At 40.1% G+C, this 23028-nt stretch overlaps 1 protein-coding gene across 1 annotated transcript; it reads right to left on the reverse strand.

Annotated features, from left to right (window-relative positions):
* Positions 1-412: 412 nt before the first annotated feature.
* Positions 413-20172, reverse strand: LOC119779179 (disheveled-associated activator of morphogenesis 1-like). The gene is made up of 25 exons (XM_038278737.1): positions 19996-20172; positions 19828-19917; positions 17117-17188; positions 16888-16979; positions 16587-16806; positions 15056-15169; positions 9766-9876; positions 9585-9688; positions 9448-9514; positions 9236-9353; positions 9006-9144; positions 6780-6838; positions 6514-6701; positions 6175-6429; positions 4123-4230; positions 3883-3977; positions 3327-3411; positions 3114-3220; positions 2608-2696; positions 2371-2539; positions 1793-1900; positions 1631-1691; positions 1421-1555; positions 1025-1195; positions 413-922 (listed from the first exon to the last, which is right to left on the reverse strand). The coding sequence occupies exons 1-25, from the start codon at positions 20170-20172 to the stop codon at positions 713-715; spliced, it is 3144 nt and encodes a 1047-aa protein (XP_038134665.1). The 3' UTR covers positions 413-712.
* Between the last annotated feature and the right edge of the window lie 2856 nt (positions 20173-23028).

The raw sequence follows: 23028 nt of genomic DNA on the forward strand, positions 1-23028 counted from the left end.
TGCCATGTCTGAGCTTCTCTGTTCTTGTAGATGGATCACTCATCAGGTCGTGCTTATCTGTTAGATCTGTCTTTAAAAATCCCAAACATGTTGGTTTGACTCCGACTGAGGTCAGGGTGGGTTGTGTCTGTTTCCCTCACACACTGACCGCCTGAAATCTTCCACTTTACTCAAATTAACACTTTGTAACTGACTCACCCTGCAGATTGATCACAACTGGCAGAAACTATATAAATTCCCGAATTGGGGTAAAATCTAGTATTAATCCTTTAGTTTGGCCCCAGGTTTCAGTGGCTCCTGAATCTTTTAAAACAATGTCTTTGAGTGTTGAAAGCCTTAACATCTCTGAGGCTCCAGGTACATTCGAGATGATGAGAAAGTTTCAGCTCTTCCTGGGTTTTTTGATGATGAAAAATAAAGAAATTGAGTTACAATAAAAATGGAATGTTGACTGGTTTCTGGAGAAACCAATTTTTAAAAAGTTCTGGTCCCTGGAAGTTTATCTGATTCTAATTGTACTCCAGTTAAAATAAGGTGCTAATAGTTATCAACCATCCCTGTTTCTGAGTCATTTCTAGTCAATCAGTGCTTGTTATACTTTAAATAAAAATCCTAAGGTTCAGTTTCAGTCCCAGTGAACCACTTACTGGTCTTATACTGTAATCGCTGTGACGCTAGTTCAGCCACAGACCCAGGGAACTCATGCAGGTTATTATTTGTCCTGGTACTTGCTCAGGCTTGCCGTTGGTCTTTCTCGGCTGCCAAGTTCTCTGGGACTGCGCTGCTTTTTTTTGTTAAATTTGGACGAATCTCTGTTGAAGACCTCAGCTGAGAGCAGCGCAGACACCAGGTCATCAAACTCTCCTCCTTCTTCTTGCACTCCTTTGGTCTTGTTCATCCTCTGCTCCCGCTCTTTCTTCATCTGCAGGAGCAGCAGGGAAGTAAGGATGGACTTTATTTAATTAACAAGGAGACACTGTGAAGGTAACTCTGTGACTGATAGCTGATAAAGATTTCTACTGACCTGAGCCTCCATGAGTGCCCGTTTCTTCTCCTCCTCCTGCCGGCGGACCATGTCCTCGTTCTCCTGTTGAGCTTCAGAGTACGCCAAGAGGAAAGTGTTGAAGATCCCAAAGAAGTCATCTGGCTGCTGGCTAGACGACTCTTCTCCAAAGTATGTCAGCGCCTTTCCAAACTTCATCAGAAAACACGTAATTAATATGGAGTTGTGTGACCTACAACACCACGCTAAACTCTCTTTGCTGAACTTTTGCACTACCAGAGCTCTGGAGATTCAATAGTAATAATGAAAGCGCCTCTAATATAAACATACATAATTAAAGAACGTTTAGGTCAAAAGACATGTGAATGAAACATATAGACCAACACAACCTGGATATAATGAAAATGAGAAACCCACCAGGTCTTTAGCCTCTCGAAGTGAATCTTCTACATCTGAGAAACTGAAGGATGCCACGGTAATGAACTGACTGACCACGGTCACAAACTTATCAACTGGTTGCTGGGTGGGCTGGTTCTTCTGGTACTGCAGCTCCTACATACAACCACACCCAGGTTAATGTCAATCCCACGCAGCTCAGCAGGTGTTTCATACTTTCACTGATCTTACCGCCTCAATGCTCTTCAGACCAGATCTCAAGGTGTTGATCTCCTTCTCTAACTCGGTCATGCTGTCAATATAAAAAAGTAACAGGGGTTATTACTGATTGCATTTCAAACAGTAATAAATCAGTTTAGCACACTTGTTTCAGAGAGTATGTGCTCCTATTACTTGACTTTAGACGCTTCTGGAACGCTCTGCAGCTCCTTGCTGAATGATGCTGCTACAGGAAATTTACTCTCCAGCACAGTGATCATGTAATGCAGCAGAGTGATGTTCCTAGAAAAATTTAAAAATAAACAGTCACTAATACCTAAACATCAAATTACTACAGGTAGTCTGCTGACAGCCAGCTAATTTGGCTCATTTGCATCAAAAAAAATTATTTGGTATCTGTCTATCTGACTGAGGCTGTGTCCGAAAGTCAGCCCTAATCACTATATAGGGCATTATATAGTGATTACGCAATTTTAGATGAGTGTCTGAACGTGTAGTGGATGAAAACATAGTGGACTTGAAATTTCCCACAAAACACCTAAAAATATAGTAATCCTCCATGGTCACAGATGAGCAGATATATCCCAGATTGCTTTGAGAGAGCTGGGAGGCGGAGCAGTGATCATCTGTCTGAACAGCCAGTTAACTGAGTTCACTATAAAGACCACTATATAGTCCCTGCTCTATATAGTGACTGAGGGATTTATAGATTAGATTGGATGTTTGGGCACAGCCTGAGTTTTGAGTCATACCTGTCCTTGCTGGATTTGGTGTCGACCATCTTGTTTAGGCTAGAAACCTTGAATCCATAGGCGTTTCCACGTTGTCCTTTGTTCATATAGTTCCCAAGGGCCAGAACCACCTGCAGCAGCTGACGGAGAGCCTTGCTCTGGACCACCTCCTCTGAGGCAAGGCTGAGAGCTAAAATGAAAGACACAATGAGGAAATGGACAACGGGGATCGCAGTACAGACAATTATGAATTTCTACCTTTGATCTTAGGTTTGACCTCAGACATTCGGTCAGTAAACTTCTTCTTGAAGTGAAGAGCCTGGAGTCTCTGCTGGTAGTGGTTGATTCTGGTTTAGGAGAAGAAAATATCAGAGATGGCTTTGATCCAACCCTACTGGTCTCACTGATAGAGATCCAACTGCCTCCTACCAAATGGGTAGAGTTTTATTTTACAGTACTGGTATCTTTGAAGAAGATCCGATATTGAGGCTTAGACCTGCTGTATATTCTTTTTATTAATTTCCATTAAACGTCCAAAAAAAAAAAAAAACTGAAACAAAAAAAAAATCGCTTCCCCTGAATCCTCTTTGTATAACAACTTATTCTTTGACGCTTCAAGTGAAACTGGAGCTAACCTCCCGAGGTAAATGGGACCAAAACACATTGAACCCTGAACCTGGTTCTCAACAACTTTACTTCCACCCCAGAAAAATATATCAGCAGACAGGATTTTTTGCCATTTTCAGACTTTTGTTTTTACATACCTGCTCATATCATACAAGAAGCGGTCAGGTCGAGCCATGCGCTCCAGCTCATGTTTGTGTTCTTCTAAGAGATCCACATCGCTTTTCTCAGGGACAAACCTCAGGAGCTAATACACAGAGAACATAAAAAAGAATCTATTTAGTTCATCGTCAGTTACAAAGACTGAAATCAAGGTTCTATCTCCACATCCTAAACGGTTGTGAGTTTCCTACCTGTTCCAACATGTCTTTGGGTAACTCCTCCTGATCGTCCATGCTCAGGACAGCTTGGCAGATCTCCTCATTGGTCATTTTTAGTCTGTTACACACAAATGACACGTTCAGAACTTATTCACAAGAGTCCTCCAGGATGCAACAACTACGAACAACTACAGACAGACCTGGAAACTGTTTCTGGAAATGAAGCACACAGCAAACTGATCAAAACTCATAAACAAATCTAAAATTTTGAAATATTTAGGAAACTGACAATGGCCCAGAAAAGAGGTTATAAGACTTGATAACACTAAAGGAAACATCCCAAAACCCAGACACGGGTTCTGAGATGCAACTTGTGTCAAAAACAACAAATCCAATTCTTATCAGTATCTACAAGCAGGTTCTTTAAATGGCCCACAAACCAATAATTGGACCAGATAAATAAATAAATAAACCCTAAAATAGGTCCTTAGACTAAAAAACTTAAAGACTGACATTGTCAGCAAACCTTAGACCAATAAACGGAAGCACTAATGAGCTGAGAGACCCTAAACTAGACCCAGTTACTGACCGTGACAACAGGATGTTACAGTTTTGCGCTCGGCGGCCATCAATCACTGACAGTTCTTTGACTTTTTTAACAGCTTCAGTTCCTCCAGTTTCTTTCTGTAAAAACACACACAGATATGTCAGAGACCAGCAGCTATGTTAAATACACCAAGTCCAGCCACCCTAGCTATGGCCAGAGCATGTTTTAAACTGACTGATGTGATGTGTTTCCTGTGGATTTAATGAAAGCATGTTGTCTTACTGTTGCTCGCTGGTAAGCTGAGAAAGTCTTCTGAAACTCCCCAAGATCCAGAACTTTGAACACATCCTCATCACTGATATCTTTCCAGACTGTTCCTGCTATCTTGGTCTGAAACAACGACAAACATCTTTAGAGCTTTGATTATGCAATAATGTTTTAAATAATCAGATCCCTTTGACAGCAATGAATTTGATGAAAACATGATAAACTATCTGCAGAGTCGGTATTTTACGGTATCATTCTGGGGTTATGTTCACACAATAATAAATGTCAGTGTTGTGACAACTTCAGTAGACCACACAACTACAAGGAGTCTCACAAGCAAATCAGGCTAATGGGACTCCTTCTTCAACTTGAAAGCATCCATTACAGCATCACTACTCGCCAAGTCTGTTCAGCTTTCTCGTCTTCCAGCATATCCAAATCACCACCGGGTGGTGATCGATAGACAGCTCTGCCCCTCTTTTCCCCTGAGTGTCAAAGACACGTATCTGAAGGTCAGCAGATTTAACTACAAAGTCAATCATCAACCTCCAGTTAAGGGTGTCCTGGTGCCAAGTGTACTGATGAACATGATTACACTTGAAGATGGTGTTCATTGTAGACAATCCATTAATTGCACAGATGTCACAGTGGTGTTGAAGTCCCCTAGCAAAATGATGGAGTGCCCAAGAGGATTGCTATCCAGTATGCTAGCCAGGGGTGTTAAGAACCGAAGTAGTCTCGGAAGGCTGATACACCTTCCATGGTGGAAACAGAGACCGGGAGCCAGACGTTTTCATTACCCAGGCTAAAGTCATTAAGGTAATCAAAAATCTTACTTCTCAGCCTCCCCAGGAAGGACCATGCCAGGGTTCTAGAGAAGGGAGTCTGGCTGAGCATTGAATCTTGACTGCAGGAGGGGCAATATTGTTTTTGTCCTGGCAGTGGAACAGTGGTCGATGGTTCATGGGAGTTGCCCAAATACTCCATGTGTTTTGTGGACTGGAGCGAGGAGTCCTTTTAGTTGGTGCTATTAGCTTGCTGTGCAAGCCAGCTCTGAATTGCAGTCGGACCTGTTCCCAGTACATGTAGGACTCCAGCAGGGTTTCCCTTTGTCATGGACAAGACTTTTAAGTACAGCCAAGAGACGGAGGGGATCCGGTATAGGGAACGGCAGATTTAGTCCCTGCTTTTTGCAAATGACTTGGTTCTGTTGGCTCCCTCCGGCCAAGATCTACAGTACAACATGCACTGGAGTGGTTTTCAGCCAACCTGGGTGAAGATCAGTTTCTCAGAGTCCGAGGCCATGGTTTCTGAGTGGAAAAGGGTGGCTTTCCTCATTCCTGTTCGAGGGGAGTTCCTGTCTAAAGTGGAGAAGTTCAAGTATCTTGGCGTCTTGTTCATGACTGAGGGGAAAATGGAGCAGCATATTGTAAAACGGTTTGGTGAGGCTGCTGCTATAATGTAGAAGCTGCACTAGTCTGTAGTGGTGGCTCAAGAGGCAAATATTGAAGAATTTATATTGTTTTTCCTTAATGAATAATACAATCAACTATTATTGTTGTCGATTGATAAGACAGAATCATTAAAAGTCATTATTTCAGCTCATTGTTTTGACTGTTATTCTAAAGTCTACAGTACAGAGAAGGTAAACTTAAAATATGTCAAAACTATAAATCTTCTTGAAGTAATTGGATTACAATGTTTGAAAATTGGGCCTAAGAGTTCTCTTTTTTGTAAGTCAAAGTAAGGTCCTTGTACAGTTCAGAACCCCTATCAGGATGCCCTTCAGATGCTTCCAGAGGATTTCCACTGAGGGACTAGAGAACTTTCCTGAGGAGAGGGATGTCAGGGTCTCCCTGGTTAGGAGGGATATAATGGATGAGTGCAAGGTTTATCAGTCCACAGTTGCATAGATAAACCTTAAGTAGAGGTGATGGAAGATGAAGCTTAACTTACAATCGTCTTTGTGGATTCTGGAAACTTGCTTCAGAACAGTTAAACCTGCAGCTGCTATGAAACCTGAACTAGTTCTTTGAAAATAACACAGTGAAAGGAAGTCAAGTTTACCTCTGGTAGTTTGCTCCAGTTAAATGACTTCAGCGGACTGGATGGCTGAGGGATGTTTTTCTTCTTTTCTGCCATCCCTAAAGGAAGTCCAGGGGGAGGAGGAGGGGCTAAAGGAGCCATGCCAAAGGCTGGTGGACCACCTGGAGGAGGAGGTGGAGGAGGCGGAGGAGGTGGAGGAGCAGGGGAACTGGGTGAAGATACAGATGAAACAAAACCACCAGAAGTAACTGGAGGCCCTCCTGGAACACTAGAGCTCTAAGAGGAGAGATGAGCTTCTTTAGAACTAAAAAATGCAGAAGCAGAAACGTTTTTAATCTGAGTTTTCAAGTGAGAACTTACAGAGCTGAACTGCTGCAAGCGAGCGTTAAGCTCCTCCACTTGTTGCATAGTCCGTTTGTGCTCGTTGCTCTCTCGCTCAAGCTTATTTTTCATGTTGTTCACTGTCTCCATCAGCTCTTCTTTCTCTTTATTCTTGGCCTCACACTCCCTCTTTTTCTTGTTCAAGCGTTTTTCCAGCGTCCTTGTCTCTGAGCAGATAACATGCAGTTTGAGTATGTTACATCAACAGAAAGTGGCAGCTGAAATGCAGAGTTATATGCTTTTACCTTCTCGCATTTTATCTGCATCGTCTTTCCACCTTTTCACCTCATTTTCCTTAACTAACCTGTTTAAAACACAAAGAAATCAGGTTATTGACTAGTTAGCTGGGATTACTTCTAGTTTTCAGCAACATGCTATCAAAGTTAAATCGTGTAGAATGCATAACTGGAAAAAAATGAAAGAAAGTATGTTTTACATTTAAGACCAAATGACATCATTGAGAACTTGAAACAATTTTTCCCCCCAGCTTCAGTCATTACACTGTCAAAAGTAAAAAGCAACGAGATTAACTGTCTGCATTTAACCCATCCCTTTGGGGAGCAGTGGGGTGGCATTGTGCAGTTCCCATGGAGCAGTGTGGGGGTTAAGGGTATTTGCTCAGGGACCCAGAGTGGCAGCCTGTGGGAGTGGGGCTTGAACTCAGAACCTCAGGATTCCAAACTCTATGGCCTAACCACTAGTCGCCACTTCCCTAGAAAACCCACCTACGGGTGGTGGCAATTTCAAAGTCTGCATTGGTGGATTGGGCATAAAGAGGGACTTGAAACCAAAGAGGGACTTGAAATCACAACCATGAGATTAAGAGTTTTATACTCTACCGACTTCGCTACTATTAAAAAAATGTAAAAATATATATATAATTTTTGAAAAACTTGGTTTTGGTGTGTGATCCTAAAAATGAAGTTAAGCAACCTCTAGATGTCCTTGTAGAACTACAGAGCTTCAGTTATGCTCTCTAGAAGAAGGTTCAGAGCAGACTGTACTTCCTCATGAAGCTTTGGTCCTTTAGAGTTTGCAGCAAGATGCTGCATATCTTACATCAGTATGTTGTGGAGAATCTGATCTTCTCTGCCATCATCTGCCGGGGAAACAGCATCAGAGCAAATGACTTAAAAGAGCTCAAGAAGCTGTTAAAGAAAGCCGGCTTTGTTCTAGGAACTCTTCTAGAACATCTGGAGGCGATTTCACGAAGAGGAGTCCTTCATTGTGAAGAAAATGATGGACAACAGTGAGCATCCTCTACAGGGCAGGGTGACAGGTGGAAAAATCAGGGCCACTGGCTTCTTCCTCCACCAACAGCTGGTTAGGTGGATAAGTGTGTTGCTCAATGTCACAGCTGCTAGAGCTAGGCCTTGAACTGCCAACCCACAGCCTACAGAAAGAACTCCTGCCTCCTGAGCCGCTGTCCCGCCTTTGTAGCACTTGCATGTATTTTTTTTTTTTTTAGTTAGCATAGTATATACACTGCAACGTACAAACACAGTATGTGAGCATGCGTTTACTGCGGCGTTAGAAGTGTTAGATGCATCAGTTTGTTGTGGACAGCAAAAACAATCTAGAAATAAGTATATACATTTCTTAAATTAAGTGTATTTACCCTTAATTTTAGCAGATAAATAAGAAGATTTGCCAGGGGAATGAGTATTTTTAATCTTGGAATAAGATCATTAGATAATATGCACTTGAAATAAGATAATGCAGTTGTAATTTCTTATTTTACATGTCCATTGTCTTGTTCCATTGGCAAATTGTCTCACTTATCTCCTCAATTCAAGGACAAATGCACTTATTTAAAAAAAAATTCATTTTTTGCAGTGTGCAACCAGATAGTCCGAGGTTCAATCATTGTGTCCTTGGGCAAGACACTTATCCTGCATCACCAACAGATGGTAATCAGAGGGCCTGGTGGTGCCTGTGTACGGCAGCCTACCTTCAGTCATTGCACCACAGGGCAGCTGTGGCTACAATTAAAGTTACCACAGTCCCTTTGTGAATAACTGAATGCAATGTGGAGTACTTTGGCCATTTAACTTTTTACAAACATAGCATATAAAGATAAAGTGACATGTAGGGTTAAGTTAACAAAAGCTTTGTAGTTATTGTTATTTTCTATCTACCGTGCCATTTGGAAATCAAGTGAATAAAAAGTAATACATTTAAGTATTGGTTTAATAAGTTTATTTAGAAAACAATTGATTGAAAAAGTGTTTCTTCTTCATAAATATGTTTTATATATGTTAGATTTTCGTCTTTAAAACAAGGTTTTGCACATAACAATGTTTTTATTTTTGCTTATATCATTTTTTGACAACTAATCAGACGTCATAATCGGTATACTTTTTACTCTTTAGTTTCTTTGGATGGTTGTTATTTACATTCAATTGCATTTAAAAATACCCTTAGCTATTTTAAATGTTACTCTTAGATACTCTTTAAATGTTTGAACTCACATGCGCACAATATTCTTTACATTGAAGTCCTCCAGTGGGGCCATGTCTGGGTCTTCACCTTTATCCGTCTGCAGAACCAGCTGCTGAATTATGTGGTCCAACAGCACCCAGTATTGCAGCGTGGTCCTGCTGTTATTATCTATATATAGACCCATTTTGAATTAATTCTGCTGTTAAAACAATGAAATGAGCACAGACAAACAGCATAAAAATGGTAGGTAATGTTTTACATGGTATCATGAGGCAGTGCTGCAGCACAGACAGAAGGTGAGGGTAAGCTTCAGTGTTGTTTAGTTTATTCCTGATCAAATCAAACATCTGGCTCGCGCTCTTAGTGTTGATGTGGATCTGAAGAACAACAGAGAACGTCAAGGCTATCAACAACTGACTCAAATTGTAAGAATTTCCCATCTGAACAGTAAAAAATATGACAACTACTCACGCCATCAAAACGTCTACCCATCGTAAGCTCATCTTCTTTCCTCAACGACTCAAAATAGTCTATGTGCCTGAAAAGAAAGTTGATTATAGACAAAGAACCAAGACTGAAACAATCTGAATGGTGAATGCCTCATCTACTTGTCTAGGGCGATGTTTTCATGGGACCGAAGCTTATCCATGATTGGCTGGATGCCCAACATCAGAAACTCATAGCGCAGATGGATCCGGAACTCCAGGCTGGTCTGAGATACGATAAAACAGGAGACATAAAGGAACCTGGAACCTGATCAAAGAACAAAAAGACAAAAATATGGTTTACCTGCCCAGCTCCCTGACTGAGTACAGCATTGATGAAGGACATGATGGCCGTCTTCAGGCTGACTTCATCCCTGTATCGACCTGTGGACCGGTCCAAGTCTGTCATCAGGTTCTGCACACAGAAAACGTCAAATTAAGGCATCCCCCAAATTCTAGTCCATGCTATTATTCCATCTTTTTGGTTTTACTTAGAACACAATGTAAAACTGTAACCTTTAACTGTCTTTTATCCAGGTCCCTCCAGCAGCCTTGTATGATCATAAGCACACTTTTATCCACACAGGAGACCAATAGAGACCCCATTAAAAGTTTTACACATATTTTTCATTTTTAAATGGAAAGAGTATGGCATAAACACAACTACCAAGAAATGACTGCCTAGCTACAGCTATAGTCCAAGTAAATAAAGGATGAATAAAAAAAAGCTGCTAACAGGCCCGTGCCAACTTTGAAGGAGCTACAGAAACCGAAGGTCTGGTGGGACAATAATATTTTATCCTTCCATCCAACCATCTTCCATAATGCTTATCCCTGCTGGGGTCGCGAGGGGTGCTGACGCCTATCTCCAGCTGTAAGTGGGCAAGAGGCAGGGTAGACACTGGACAGGTCGCCAGTCCATCGCAGGGCAACACAGAAAAAACAAACAAACATTTCCAAACACACACTCACACCTAAGGAGAATTTAGAGAAGCCAATTAAGGCAACAGTCATGTTTTTGGACTGTGGGAGGAAGTCGGAGTACCCGGAGAGAACCCACTCATGCACAAGGAGAACATGCAAACTCCAAACGGAAAGACCCTGGGCTGGGAATCAATTGCAGAACCTTCTTGCTACAAGGCAGCAGTTCTACCCGCTGCACAACCCTACTATTATTTCAGGTAAATCATGTTAATTTTATCAGACAGCCAAGACAGATTGTGAGCAATCTTTTGACAACTAATCAGACTAATCATAATCGGTATACTTTTTACTCTTTAGTTCCTTTGGATGGCCTTTTTTTTTTTATACACTGCATTAAAAAATACCCGTAGCATTTTATTTTAAATGATCATCTTACATACTTATTTTCTTAGACCAGGCTGTGTATGGAAGCTGTTTATTTTAGTTGAGTTATTCTTTTGTTTTTTGTTTTTTATTTGACGTCACCATCTTGGTGATTATGGAGGGCAACGAGTTCCGCAATATATCAAATAAATAACATTTGAAATGATTATTTAAATGAATCACTGATGAAAAACTGATAAAAATGCAATTAATTATAGAAATATATAGTTAAATATATTTATATCTGTAGAATGATTATTATTATCCCTCTTTTTGACTAATGGATCAGTGACAGTTTAAAATAATTCATAGTGTTTCAGCGCAAGAACATGTAATCATAAAAAAATCATATTTATTTTATTAAATAAAATCATTACATTGAACTGAGGCCTATATAATAAATTACATATTTCTTAAATACATTTTGTATTTATTTTTAATAACCTAATGATACTTTTAAATAATTATTTTATTATATAAATAGTGTATGATCAAAGTCTGATGTTTATAGCGGTGCTATGTGACTGAAATGGTTTGCAGCAAGAAAGTCCTAGGTTCAAATTGTAGTCTAGGGGCTTTGCAAATGGAGATTCTTTTATGTTTTTCTTGGATTCATGCATGCATGGGTTCTCCCCATATACTCTGGCTTTCCCCGACATTTCAAAAATAAGAATTTAAGTTTAACTTGTCACTTATCACACTTTATCAGGTCCTTATCACAACCTTTACCTAAATAATCAGATAAAACATGTTTACTTGATAGCTTGAATCGTTTGTATAGAAAGTAAGGAGATGATGGCTGACTGTTATCAGAGAGCTGGACACACAGATATGTAGGGAGTATTCTATGATTAAAACCTTGTCACTTCCTATAATCTTCTGAAAGACTGATTAATCTGGACAGATAACTTTTATTTCATAGTTTTAATTTCCCTAATTATTCAAAATACTTGTTGAATAATTAGCATTGATTGTATGTGCTGTTAAATATCTATTCGTGTGATTTTCAGCCCAGGTTAAATATTACTAATCAAACTTTGCTACTGATTTACACTTGCTTCATTTACTATAATTTATCTTATCTATCAGATAATCTATGATAGGTATCTCCAGCATGTTTGTGCAGGTTGTTTTTCTAGTCTGCCTCTGTTATATCTTTTAATCATTACCATATTTAAGCTCAACAGCGAGAATTAAACCCCAGGTCCTCAGTGATAGATAAAATCTGCAGAGGATCTTTGAATAACTTAATGCAGTTCATTGTCTAGAAAATTGCCACCTTTGATTGCAGTTACTCAAGAAAGAGAAAAAAAAACTCATAAAGTACTAATTATTTTTTAACAAATCAGTCGTGGCACATTGCAAACAATTGACTATTTGCAAAAAATGTTTTTAAAGTAAATGTTTATAAACTACTAAACAGTAATTTATTACATCCATCCATCCATTGTCGGTCATGCTTATCCCATCGCTGGTGCCTATCTCCAGCTGTCTACGGGGGAGAGGCGGGTTACGCCCTGGACAGGTTATCAGTCCATCGCAGGGATTTATTGCATCCTAACAATTTAATTTGGAGCAGAAAAAAATAGCTATTTTTGCCACTTTTCATATGAGGACAACATATTTAGGTAAGATGGATTAATGTACAATGTACAAAGTAATGTTCAAGAAGTTTATAACTGGAAATGTGATCACTGCTGAATGAGTTTATGTTGCAACTATGACAGTAAAGGTTCAGCATGTCTCTATAGCAACCACTGGAGACTACAGTATTTGAACATTGTTTTGGAGGCTTGCAAACAGAAGGCTTTGTCCAGTCTAAAATCCAAAACATTTGCATGTTAAGTTTGCTAAACTAATTTTTCAGATGATAAAAAGATTGGGCTTTCCAAGTAGAAATATCTCCAGACATGTCCTAGGTTAAAAAAAGGAGATTTTATGTGTGACAGGCTTCACATAAAACAAAATAAATATTTGTTGGACCGTTTAGGGGAAACTAATTATCTACAACAAATGCAGAGCAACACATAAGTGGTTCACTGGACACAAACATTTTCTCTTTAATTGGCTTCTCAGCCTACAGACATAAATTCTATAGAGAAGCGCCAACGTGGTTAGGATTTCATGTTATCTGCACATCCACAGAATTGTTTTCGGGCTGTAAATAAAAGGCAATGGTTATTTCAAGAAGTATGAGCTTCAAAATTTCCCTACACCCTAGCACACGGACCAAACATTCACATTTAGTGCTGTAACTTCACTTATGTTTGCTCAATGCTTGCAATCTTTGAATTCTTTCAGGTTGTGTGCATATAGTGGTCGAATTCTTATGTGTGCAACAGCAGGCTGACCAAACAAAAACTGTTAACCTGGACCCTGAACTCACAGCTTCAGTTTAAAGATTGTTAAAATGCTTTTGTATATGTAACTTTCACATCTACTCCTTACATGTTTTGCAGAGATTATCAGAAACATTAAAAAACTGCCATAAGGTAATATAGGCTTCTGTATTTATGGGTGTTTCAAGGATTTTTTTTTTTGTGTGCTTGTTTTTTGTGGTTGTTGTTTTTCCTCTTTTAAATGAAACATCCAAAACTCTACAGGTGCTGGTCATAAAATTAGAATATCATGAAAAAGTAGATTGATTTCAGTAATTCCATTTAAAAAGTGAAACTTGTATATTATATTCATACATTACATACAAACTCATATATTTCAGATGTTTATTTTGTTTAATTTTGATGATTACAAATGACAACAAATGAAAATCTCAAATTCATCATATCAGAAAATTAGAATATTGTGAAAAGGTTCAAAATTGATGGCCCCTGGTGCCACACTCTAATCAGCTAATTAACTCAAACCACCTGCAAAAGCCTTTAAATGGTCTTTCAGTCTAGTTCTATAGGCTACACAATCATGGGGAAGACTGCTGACTTGACAGTTGTCCAAAAGACGACCATCGACACCTTGCACAAGGAGGGCAAGACACAAAAGGTCATCGCTAAAGAGGCTGGCTGTTCACAGAGCTCAGTGTCCAAGCACATTAATAGAGAGGCGAAGGGAAGGAAAAGATGTGGTCGAAAAAAGTGTACAAGCAAGAGAGATAACCGCACCCTGGAGAGGATTGTGAAACAAAACCCATTCAAAAATGTGGGGGAGATTCACAAAGAGTGGACTGCAGCTGGAGTGAGTGCTTCAAGAACCACCACACACAGACGTATGAAAGACATGGGTTTCTGCTGTCGCATTCCTTGTGTCAAGCCACTCTTGAACCACAGACAGCGTCAGAAGCGTCTTGCCTGGGCTAAAGAGAAACAGGACTGGACTGCTGGTGAGTGGTCCAAAGTCATGTTCTCTGATGAAAGTAAATTTTGCATTTCCTTTGGAAATCAAGGTCCCAGAGTCTGGAGGAAAAGAAGAGAGGCACTTCATCCACGTTGCTTGAAGTCCAGTGTAAAGTTTCCACAGTCAGTGATGGTTTGGGGTGCCATGTCATCTGCTGGTGTTGGTCCATTGTGTTTTCTGAGGTCCAGGGTCAACGCAGCCACATACCAGGAAGTTTTAGAGCACTTCATGCTTCCTGCAGCTGACCAACTTTTTGGAGATGCAGATTTCATTTTCCAACAGGACTTGGCACCTGCACACAGTGCCAAAGCTACCAGTACCTGGTTGAAGGACCATGGTATCCCTGTTCTTAATTGTCCAGCAAACTCTCCTGACCTTAACCCCATAGAAAATCTATGGGGTATTGTGAAGAAGAAGATGCAATACACCAGACCCAACAATTCAGAAGAGCTAAAAGCCACTATTAGAGCAACCTGGGCTATCATAACACCTGAGCAGTGCCACAGACTGATCGACTCCATGCCACGCCGCATTGCTGCAGTAATACAGGCCAAAGGAGGCCCAACTAAATACTGAGTGCTGTACATGCTCATACTTTTCATGTTCATACTTTTCAGTTGGCCAACATTTCTATAAATCCTTTGTTTTTATTGGTCTTCAGTAATATTCTAATTTTCTGATATGATGAATTTGCGATTTTCATTTGTTGTCATTTGTAATCATCAAAATTAAACAAAATAAACATCTGAAATATATGAGTTTGTATGTAATGTATGAATATAATATACAAGTTTCACTTTTTAAATGGAATTACTGAAATCAATCTACTTTTTCATGATATTCTAATTTTATGACCAGCACCTGTATATTAGTTCTTGTTTACTGTTCCAAAAACAGACCTGGAATCGAGTTCTTTCTGAGGCGAAGTTCTGGTAGTGCAGCATCGCCTCCAAGACTTTCTTATGACCTCCTGGGACGAGACAAACAGCACCGAGGATCTCCAAGACTGCCACCTGAGGATATAGAGACAAATAGACTTGAGATAAGTTTACAAAAAAAAAAAATATATATATATATATAACTTAAGAGATTTTAGGGACACAGTATTTGAAAATATGACTTCGTTTCCTCAAACAATGTTTTACTTTCTGGTGAAACATCTACCAGCAAGTATTTTTCTCAAATTCCTATGCCAGCTGGCATGTTGAAGTGAAACTTGCATGTGGGTTTTGTGTTGATACTGGCAAATGGATTTTAAGAACAAACTTTAACTGCATAGCTGAAATTCCCATGGAGATGTTGTCTCTGGGAAGCTAACAGTCAGAATTTTACAGGTTTGGTCTGTTTGATGTTTTGGTTGCTCAGGGAAGGGAGCGGTCAAATACTGTCCTGGTACTTTGTTGAGTGGGGCACACACTCAAAGATTGACCTTGTAGAAAACCACAGGTTTAAACACTGGAAAGGGGCCCAATGGAGTTAATATAGGTTCGATGTGACGTCATCCTGGAAAGAAACATCAGCTGTGCTGCTTCCATCAACACCCTTGTTTATAGATGTTGGAGATCGGCCTGTTTTCCAGTGTGGTCCTGTTTCTCTGACCGTGACTGAGTGGATGTGCTCTCTTCGTCCTCTGGCATGGGAGCTGCCTTGGAGCTTGTCTGCCTGGCTGTGTGTTTCCTGGACGGGGCCGCCTTTTACAGCTGCTTTTTGTATCTCTGCTTCTGTCTCCTTGAACCCCAGTCGGCCTCGGCAGATGGCCGCTCACACTGAGCCTGGTTCTGCTGAGGTTTCTTTCTGTTAAAAGGGAGTTTTTCCTCTCCACTGTCGCTACAAGCATGCTTAGTGTGAGGGATTGTATTTGAGTCAATGAGTCAATGCAATCAACTGGTTTTCCTTAGATAGAAAACTTTGTATCAATTTGACTGTATGATCCGGTGAACTGTAAAGTGCCTTGAGATGACATGTGTTGTGAATTTGGAGCTATATAAATAAACTGAATTGAATTGAATTGAATTGATTAACTCTGTCTGCTCTGAACATGCCTTCCACCTGAATATGCCACAAAGTTTGATTGAACAGACCAGGAAACCTGTAGGGTGTTGAGGGAGCAGAGTGACGAAGCAGATGCAGCAGAACGTTCTTTATCTGTCCTGCTTCTATCTAATATGGTCCATTCAGAACAAAATGTCTTTTCAATTAGATTTCCCCAATAGCTAAGCGGAATGAAGAGGTTTGTGGGAACTGAACGCTAGGACTTCTGTCCATCTAGTGAATAAGCCAATAGCAAAAATGTTCCACCTCAGGAGACACATTTATCATATGTTTATGTAATTTTTACATTATTTAACAAATACATTTTGTTTCTATGTAGCAACAGCTGTTACACATAGGAGCTATCATCATAGAATTGCAAACGCTACATCCACACACCTTGGTTTTTATATTTTCTGCAACTAGACTTTGTGCAATGATGTTGATGCTCTCTGGGTGTCCCAGGACATGGGTTCTGCCATCAGAACTGTTCATCAGAGCCTTGATACAGCCGATCAATGACGTGTGAACCTGGGATTCCGTCGTATCATAGTCCATGGACTTTAGGAAGTTAAGGATGCAGGAGAGGCCATCCTGCTCAAGGAAGCCAGTCACGAATCTGCAGGTCAGTGAAAGTAGTTAATCTTGAAGTGCTCTGTCAGTCAGAGGCGTGTTTATTGCTTTGATTAAGTAATTGTACCTTATTGGCTGAGTCCGCAGAGCTGTTTTCAGACCATCAACAGCCTTCAGTCTGCCTTGATCCTCTTCATCCAATGCATGCAGAGGCTTCCTCTGAGGAGACATGGGTGAAATCAACAAAATTCCTCAGCATTCAAAAGATACCCTGCTGAGGAGTTTTGGCTTCTTCTGAGTGAGTGATACATCTCTCTTTTGCAGAATGATGGACGAAATGTTCAGAAATAACTCACAGCGGCCATTGAGTTCAGCTGGTCAATGTAAAATTCAGGCCAGCTAGTTGCTCCTTTTTCCCCGTCTGCATCCTGAAAAACCCACAAAACAGTCATTAGTATACACTCTTACCCTGGACCATATTAGTTCCCCCACTATAGCAGCTATTATCTTTGACCAATTTAGTTTCTTTGAATAGAAAGCCCCCGCTTAAAGGAAGAAAAACCCACAAAGGACAAAGAAATAACTTGATTCTGACCAAAGTAATAACACATATAAATTATCTTAAAAAAAAAAAACTGGAAATATCGGCTTAGACTTCTAGAGGACATAGGGGCCCGTTTTCATCCTTCTGCTTCATTCTATTACACATTATGAAGTGTTTGTTATGTTCCACCTGTAACTTTATGTTCTCTCTGTTTTTTCTTGTCATAGTAGCTTCATCTGGTCTGTTCCTATGAGGCTGTGGCTCCAGATCAAAATCAAATATCAGCTGGGCTGATGCCTTCAACACCTTTGTTTATAGATGTTGGATATTTTTTCAGTGTAGTCCTGTTTCTCTTACTGTGACTAACTATGTGTGATTTCTAGTGTTGCACTGATACCAATACCAGTATCGGACGGGGCCCCGATACTGCCCAAAAATGGTGGTATTGGTATCGGTGAGTACCAACAAATAGGGCACCAATACCATTTTGAGAGCCATAAGTTTATTCAACTATTGTCACCTACTCCTGGTAGGCAATAAAAAGTTCTACTGGATTCACTGTATATTAGATTTTCTCCTGCTTCACAAAGGTAGGCAGCAGCTCGACAAAGCCGTGATGGCAATTATTTTACATTATTATGGTATCGGTATCGGCCGATACTGCACAGCCAGGTATCGGGTATCGGTATCGGGGCCAAAAAATGGCATCAGCGCAACACTAGTGATTTCTTAAATCCTCTGACATGGGAGCTGGCTCAAAGAAGGCCGCTCAAACTGTTTCTGCTGGATATTTCTTACTGTTTAAAGGGAGTTTTCCCCTCCACTGCCTTTTCCAAGTATGCTCGGTGTGAGGGATTTGTGTCGAGTGAAAGAGTCAATGTAATCATCTGGTTTTCCTTATTATGAACACATCGCATTGTATGATCTGGTTGACAGAAGTGCCTTGAGATGATATGTTGGGAACTGGTGCTATATACATAAACTGAAAAGAACTGAATTTAAAATCTGACCATTCTTTTATAACTTGATTCAACAAAACAATCTTAAAAAAAACAACTCATATAACTGGCCTAGACAAATATAATGGTCCCACCAACCATTACTGTAACTGTCAATGGACCTCTGCTCCTCTCAGCAGGTATTTTGCTCCACTCCTCACGAGCAAACTCCTCTAGTTGTCTAAGGGTTTGAAGGAGGCCTTTTCCAGAGGGCATGTTTCAGTTACTTCTAAAGATACTCAACAGGATTAAGGTCAGGGCTCATTGAAGGCCACTTCAGAATAGTCCAAATTTTTCTACCAAGCAATTGATTGGTGTTTTTCGCATGGTGTTTTGGGTCATTATCCTGTTGCAACACCCATGTCCTGCAACTGAAACCTGACACTTGGCAGCACATTTCCCCCCTAGAATCCCTACATATACGAGGTTGTATTGTAACCTGTAGAGATTTAAGACACCCAGTGCCATTTAAAGCAAGGGAGCCCAAGAGGAATCTTAAATGGATCTTAAATTTCTGAATAACATGTACAATTGTAGTTACATGAATATCTAGCTGCTTTGAGACTGTCCTATAGCCTTTGTATTTAATTTACTTTCCTGTAGTTTTATTTTTAATCTCCTGAGACAACTCTTTCCTTCGCTTTCTTTGGCCCATGTTGAGTGTGGTACGCACCATGTCACAAAGCAACACTGTGACCACCAGAAGGCCCACTGACTGATTACAAGATTGTAGAAACATGATGCTAATTAGTGGACACACCTTGATTTGACATGTTTGGGCACATTATTTCAGTACCATAATTTTTGTCCAGGCCTGTTCCAAAAGTTTTTTTTTTTTTTTTTATCAGTCTGTTAAAGCATGGTTTAGCAGCAACACCTGACACCAACACTTTGTTAATTTCCATATATTTTTTGTTAATTGTTACTTTTATCATATTCAAGTAATTTCTATAACTATCCTGGGTTTTTCTTTTATTAAATGAGGAATACCAACAATTGCGTCCACATGTATATACACACAGGTTTGTAGGACATCCCTATGCTGACTGGACATCAGGAATATACTAAAATATCATTGGCTTCAAAACATGCTTAAACTCATTCTGTATCTCGCAGAGGGTTATATTTCTACATTCAGACTGCACAAATGTATCTAAATATTTCACAAAGTGCTGTTAAAAATTAAATAGAATATTTTAACCAAACAAGCCCAAAGCCTAAAAACCTCTTGAGAGAAATTGTAATAGAATGCATCAATAACAAGATGAAAGCTCATTAATTTACTAGCTGAATCAGAAAAAGAAATTGGAAAACTCTTCTTTTTTTTTTTTTGGAACTATTCGAAAAGTCAGATTAAGAGGTGGCCAAGGCCTAAGATCTATAGTTTTCACAGAAACAAAAAACAGTGAACTTGGTTTAAATATTTTTCAAGCAATCAGTTCTAAAATAGAGTCTGAACAGAATCGGAGGTCTGAGTATTACCAATGAGCTGAATATAAGGTAGACTTTTTATAAAGGTTCTTACCATTTTCTTACTCCAGTAAAGCTTCCATTTTTTCTCTGGTGGCAAAGCAAACATGGCCGCTCTGTGCTTCTCTGAAAGCTCCAGTTCATCCTAGAGAAAACAAAAAAGAGTGATTAATGTCTGAACCTATATTCCAAAAACTGGCAGAAACTGTGGCCCTGAACGCACCACTAGTTCGTTGAACTTGGAGTTCAGCTCCTGGATGGGAGGCATGGGCATTGTAGGCTCCATCGCCTTGACATTTTCACCACAGTAGCGAATTTCTGGTTGGTCATTTTCTCTGTTGCAGCATGGAAAGAGAGAAGCAAGGCCTCTCCCTCGAGACTCTTTCTCTCCAGATGCCATGGTTTACAACAAAAATGAACTTGAAAGACAGAAACACAGGTAGACAACATTACGTTTAGTTTAATCAGCTTGTCTCACTGTGTGGTGTGGAGGCTGCAGCGCCTCAGACTGGAAGAAGGTGAGAATAACAGAGAGGTCATCAGAGCTTTCATCCTAGCGCTGCGTGTCCAGAGCACATAACATCATCAGCGACCCCTCTCACCCGCACCATGCACTGTTCTCCCTGCTGCCTTCCAGGAAGAGGCTTCACAATATTTGATGCAGGACCAGCAAGTTCTGCAACAGCTTTTTCCATTTCTGCCATAAGACCGTTGAACAGCGTGTCCTGGGCCTCCCACTGGGCCTCCTCCTGGTGGTACGTGCTTGGAACACCTCACCAGGGAGAGGTCCAGCAGGCATCCTAATCAGATGCCTGAGCCACCTCAACTGGCTCCTCTCGATGTGGAGGAGCAGCAGCTCTACTCTGAGTCCTCCCCTGATGGGGAGACTCTGCATCACACTGTAAAGATCATATTTGTACTATATGGCGAATCTTCAAATCCCTTTAAATAGAATTCAACTCAGTTTTTCGACTACATTTTGCACCATATTTATTTATCTTTGCACTTCTCTGAATCTTTCATATCAATGCCTTTTGCACAATGTCTATCCTACACTGTTTACATGTTGATCACTGCTGCACTTTATAAATGGAAATGTTTATTTCACTGCTAAGCTCATCATTCACTGTTGAAAAGCTGTATGCATCGAACTTTTGTTTTGTATACACTCTGTTTGTACAAAATGACAATTAAGTTTGTCTAAGTATAAGTCTTATGTTGGACTTAAAGCATCCAGTCGCGTCCAAATTTTTAAAAAATGTTGGGTCGGTGAGGTAACCAGCATTTATCTTCAAAGTGCCGCCTGCCTTTGATGACAGTAAAGGTGCTATGACTCAACAGTGTCTGACTTTAACTCTACCTTGCCTTGATTAGTCTGAGTCTGGCTCAGCCAGTCTTATTAGGACCTGGTCTTGGTTTAACTTTGGTTTATTTGTCCTGCCTAGGTTCAGTGTCTCCAGGTCTTAATCAGACTCTGGTACTGCTGGTGTTAGTTGGAAATAGCCAAGCCTTGTTTATCTTTGACTCCTGTTCACCTGATTTCAGTCAAACTTAAAATTTCTTTGTTTCATTTTGATCTTGGTCTGGCTATGTTTAGTCTGACTCTGTCGACCTGATCTCTTTTTTCTTTTTTTCTTTCTGTGATTTACCAGTTTTCAATCTGTTTTGTCTGTCTGGCAGCAGTTAACCTAGTCACAGTCTGGTTCATATTCAGCTAGTCTCACTAAGACTCGGGTTTGTCGGGTCTCACAGGGAGTCCCGTTTGACTAAATTAAAATGGACTGTGGCTAGTTTAATTTGGTTCCAATTTTACCCTGGTTGGCCTGGTCTCTCTACTTTGTTCTGGGTCTAGTTTGCCAGTTCTCAGTATTTAGTCACCCTGAGAGCATTTCCTGTAGCCCAAGTCTGTCTCATATTCCCTTGGTCTCAGATGGACTCTAGTTTTCCTGCCCAAAGGACTCAAAGGAGGTTGGTATTTTGTCCAAGTCTCATTCACATATCATCCCTCACCAGTCCAATTTGCTGGTCTAGTTCTGGTTGTCCTAGTGTTAGACTGGGCCGTTCATTTGTCTAAGTCTTGCTCTTGTAATCACATCTTGGTTTAAACCAGCTACCTACAGTAATAAACATCCTGCATTCTCTCAGCGACGATAGGATCATTTATAGATAATCAGAGCAAACTTTCATTCTGCAGTCTTCAAGGACTTTCTTTCAACAACATCATGCTTTCGTTTACACTTCTCACCTAAGATGTATAGAATTCACAGGGGTAGACACAAAAACATGGATCAGTTAGATTTAATTAGCCTTGTTTACGGGGACCTTTTCTTTAATTAGATTGTCTCTAAAGTAATGGAAGTTAAAATAAATTGATCTGATTTAACTGATTTATTTGCTTTGTTTTAGATATAATAACCTGATACTTTCTTTAAACTGAGTTGAAAGCTGAAGCATTTGTTTATCTTAATAAAACACCAAGCTATGTTTTCAGATGGAGACCCTGACTCCAAAGTTCAAAACGTCTGAGTTTCACCCCAGGTCAATGACCTCTGTATTTAGACCAAAACATATTACTCGCCCCATGTGAGAGTTAAGACATGGATTTGTGGTCTGTTTGATATGCCATAGTAAGACACATCCTGGAGAACTGATGACACCAGATAAAAACAAAATAAAAAAAAATATCTGGGGTTTTTATTGAGGAGATAATATGTGATTCTCTTACCTGTAGGATCCTTACTTATGTCACAGGGCGTGAAGACATTTTCCCGCTGTGATTGGTCTGATAGTTTCCTTTATTCTTAAACTGCTGTCTCCAATTTATCATGCCTTACATGCTTTTAAGTATAAAAAAATTAAATAAAAATAGAAAATCATAGGCAAAATCCGGTCGCAGCAACTTTGAGTGAAAATCAGGTCCCACAGCCGTTTCCCTCCACAGTGATTCTCCTGTTGAGCTGATTCACGCCGTTTGTCCAGTTTTACAGAAACCTGTGGAACTGCACCAGCCTCTGTTCCTTCACCGGTCTTCTCTGTCATTTCATATTTACCTGATGTTACAGTCAGAAGTTGCAGGTGTGTGTGTTAGCGTGCACGTCAAACAGACAAGGAACTGGCTCACAGCCACGGCGGGAGTTTAAAACACACACACAACTACATTCCTGCAGCTGTGGTCACACCCATCCTTGCCTCACCCCTGAAAAGGGAGGAGGGTGAGGAATTCTGTGGTAATATCTGTGCCTGATCCTGATGTGTG

Source organism: Cyprinodon tularosa, unplaced genomic scaffold (genome assembly GCF_016077235.1).
Source record: "Cyprinodon tularosa strain WSP-4 unplaced genomic scaffold, ASM1607723v1 ctg1430, whole genome shotgun sequence".
Classification (NCBI taxonomy): Eukaryota; Metazoa; Chordata; class Actinopteri; order Cyprinodontiformes; family Cyprinodontidae; genus Cyprinodon; species Cyprinodon tularosa.

Bases quoted from the DNA above. Each gene is read 5' to 3' on its own strand.
- LOC119779179 (XM_038278737.1), bottom strand. From the start codon at position 20,172: ATGGCATCTGGAGAGAAAGAGTCTCGAGGGAGAGGCCTTGCTTCTCTC. The intron at 15,170-16,586 runs GTGTGTGGATGT...CTATATCCTCAG, and splicing joins CAGAAAATATAAAAACCAAG to GTGGCAGTCTTGGAGATCCT. The intron at 9,689-9,765 runs GTAAACCATATT...ATCGTATCTCAG, and splicing joins TCAGTCAGGGAGCTGGGCAG to ACCAGCCTGGAGTTCCGGAT.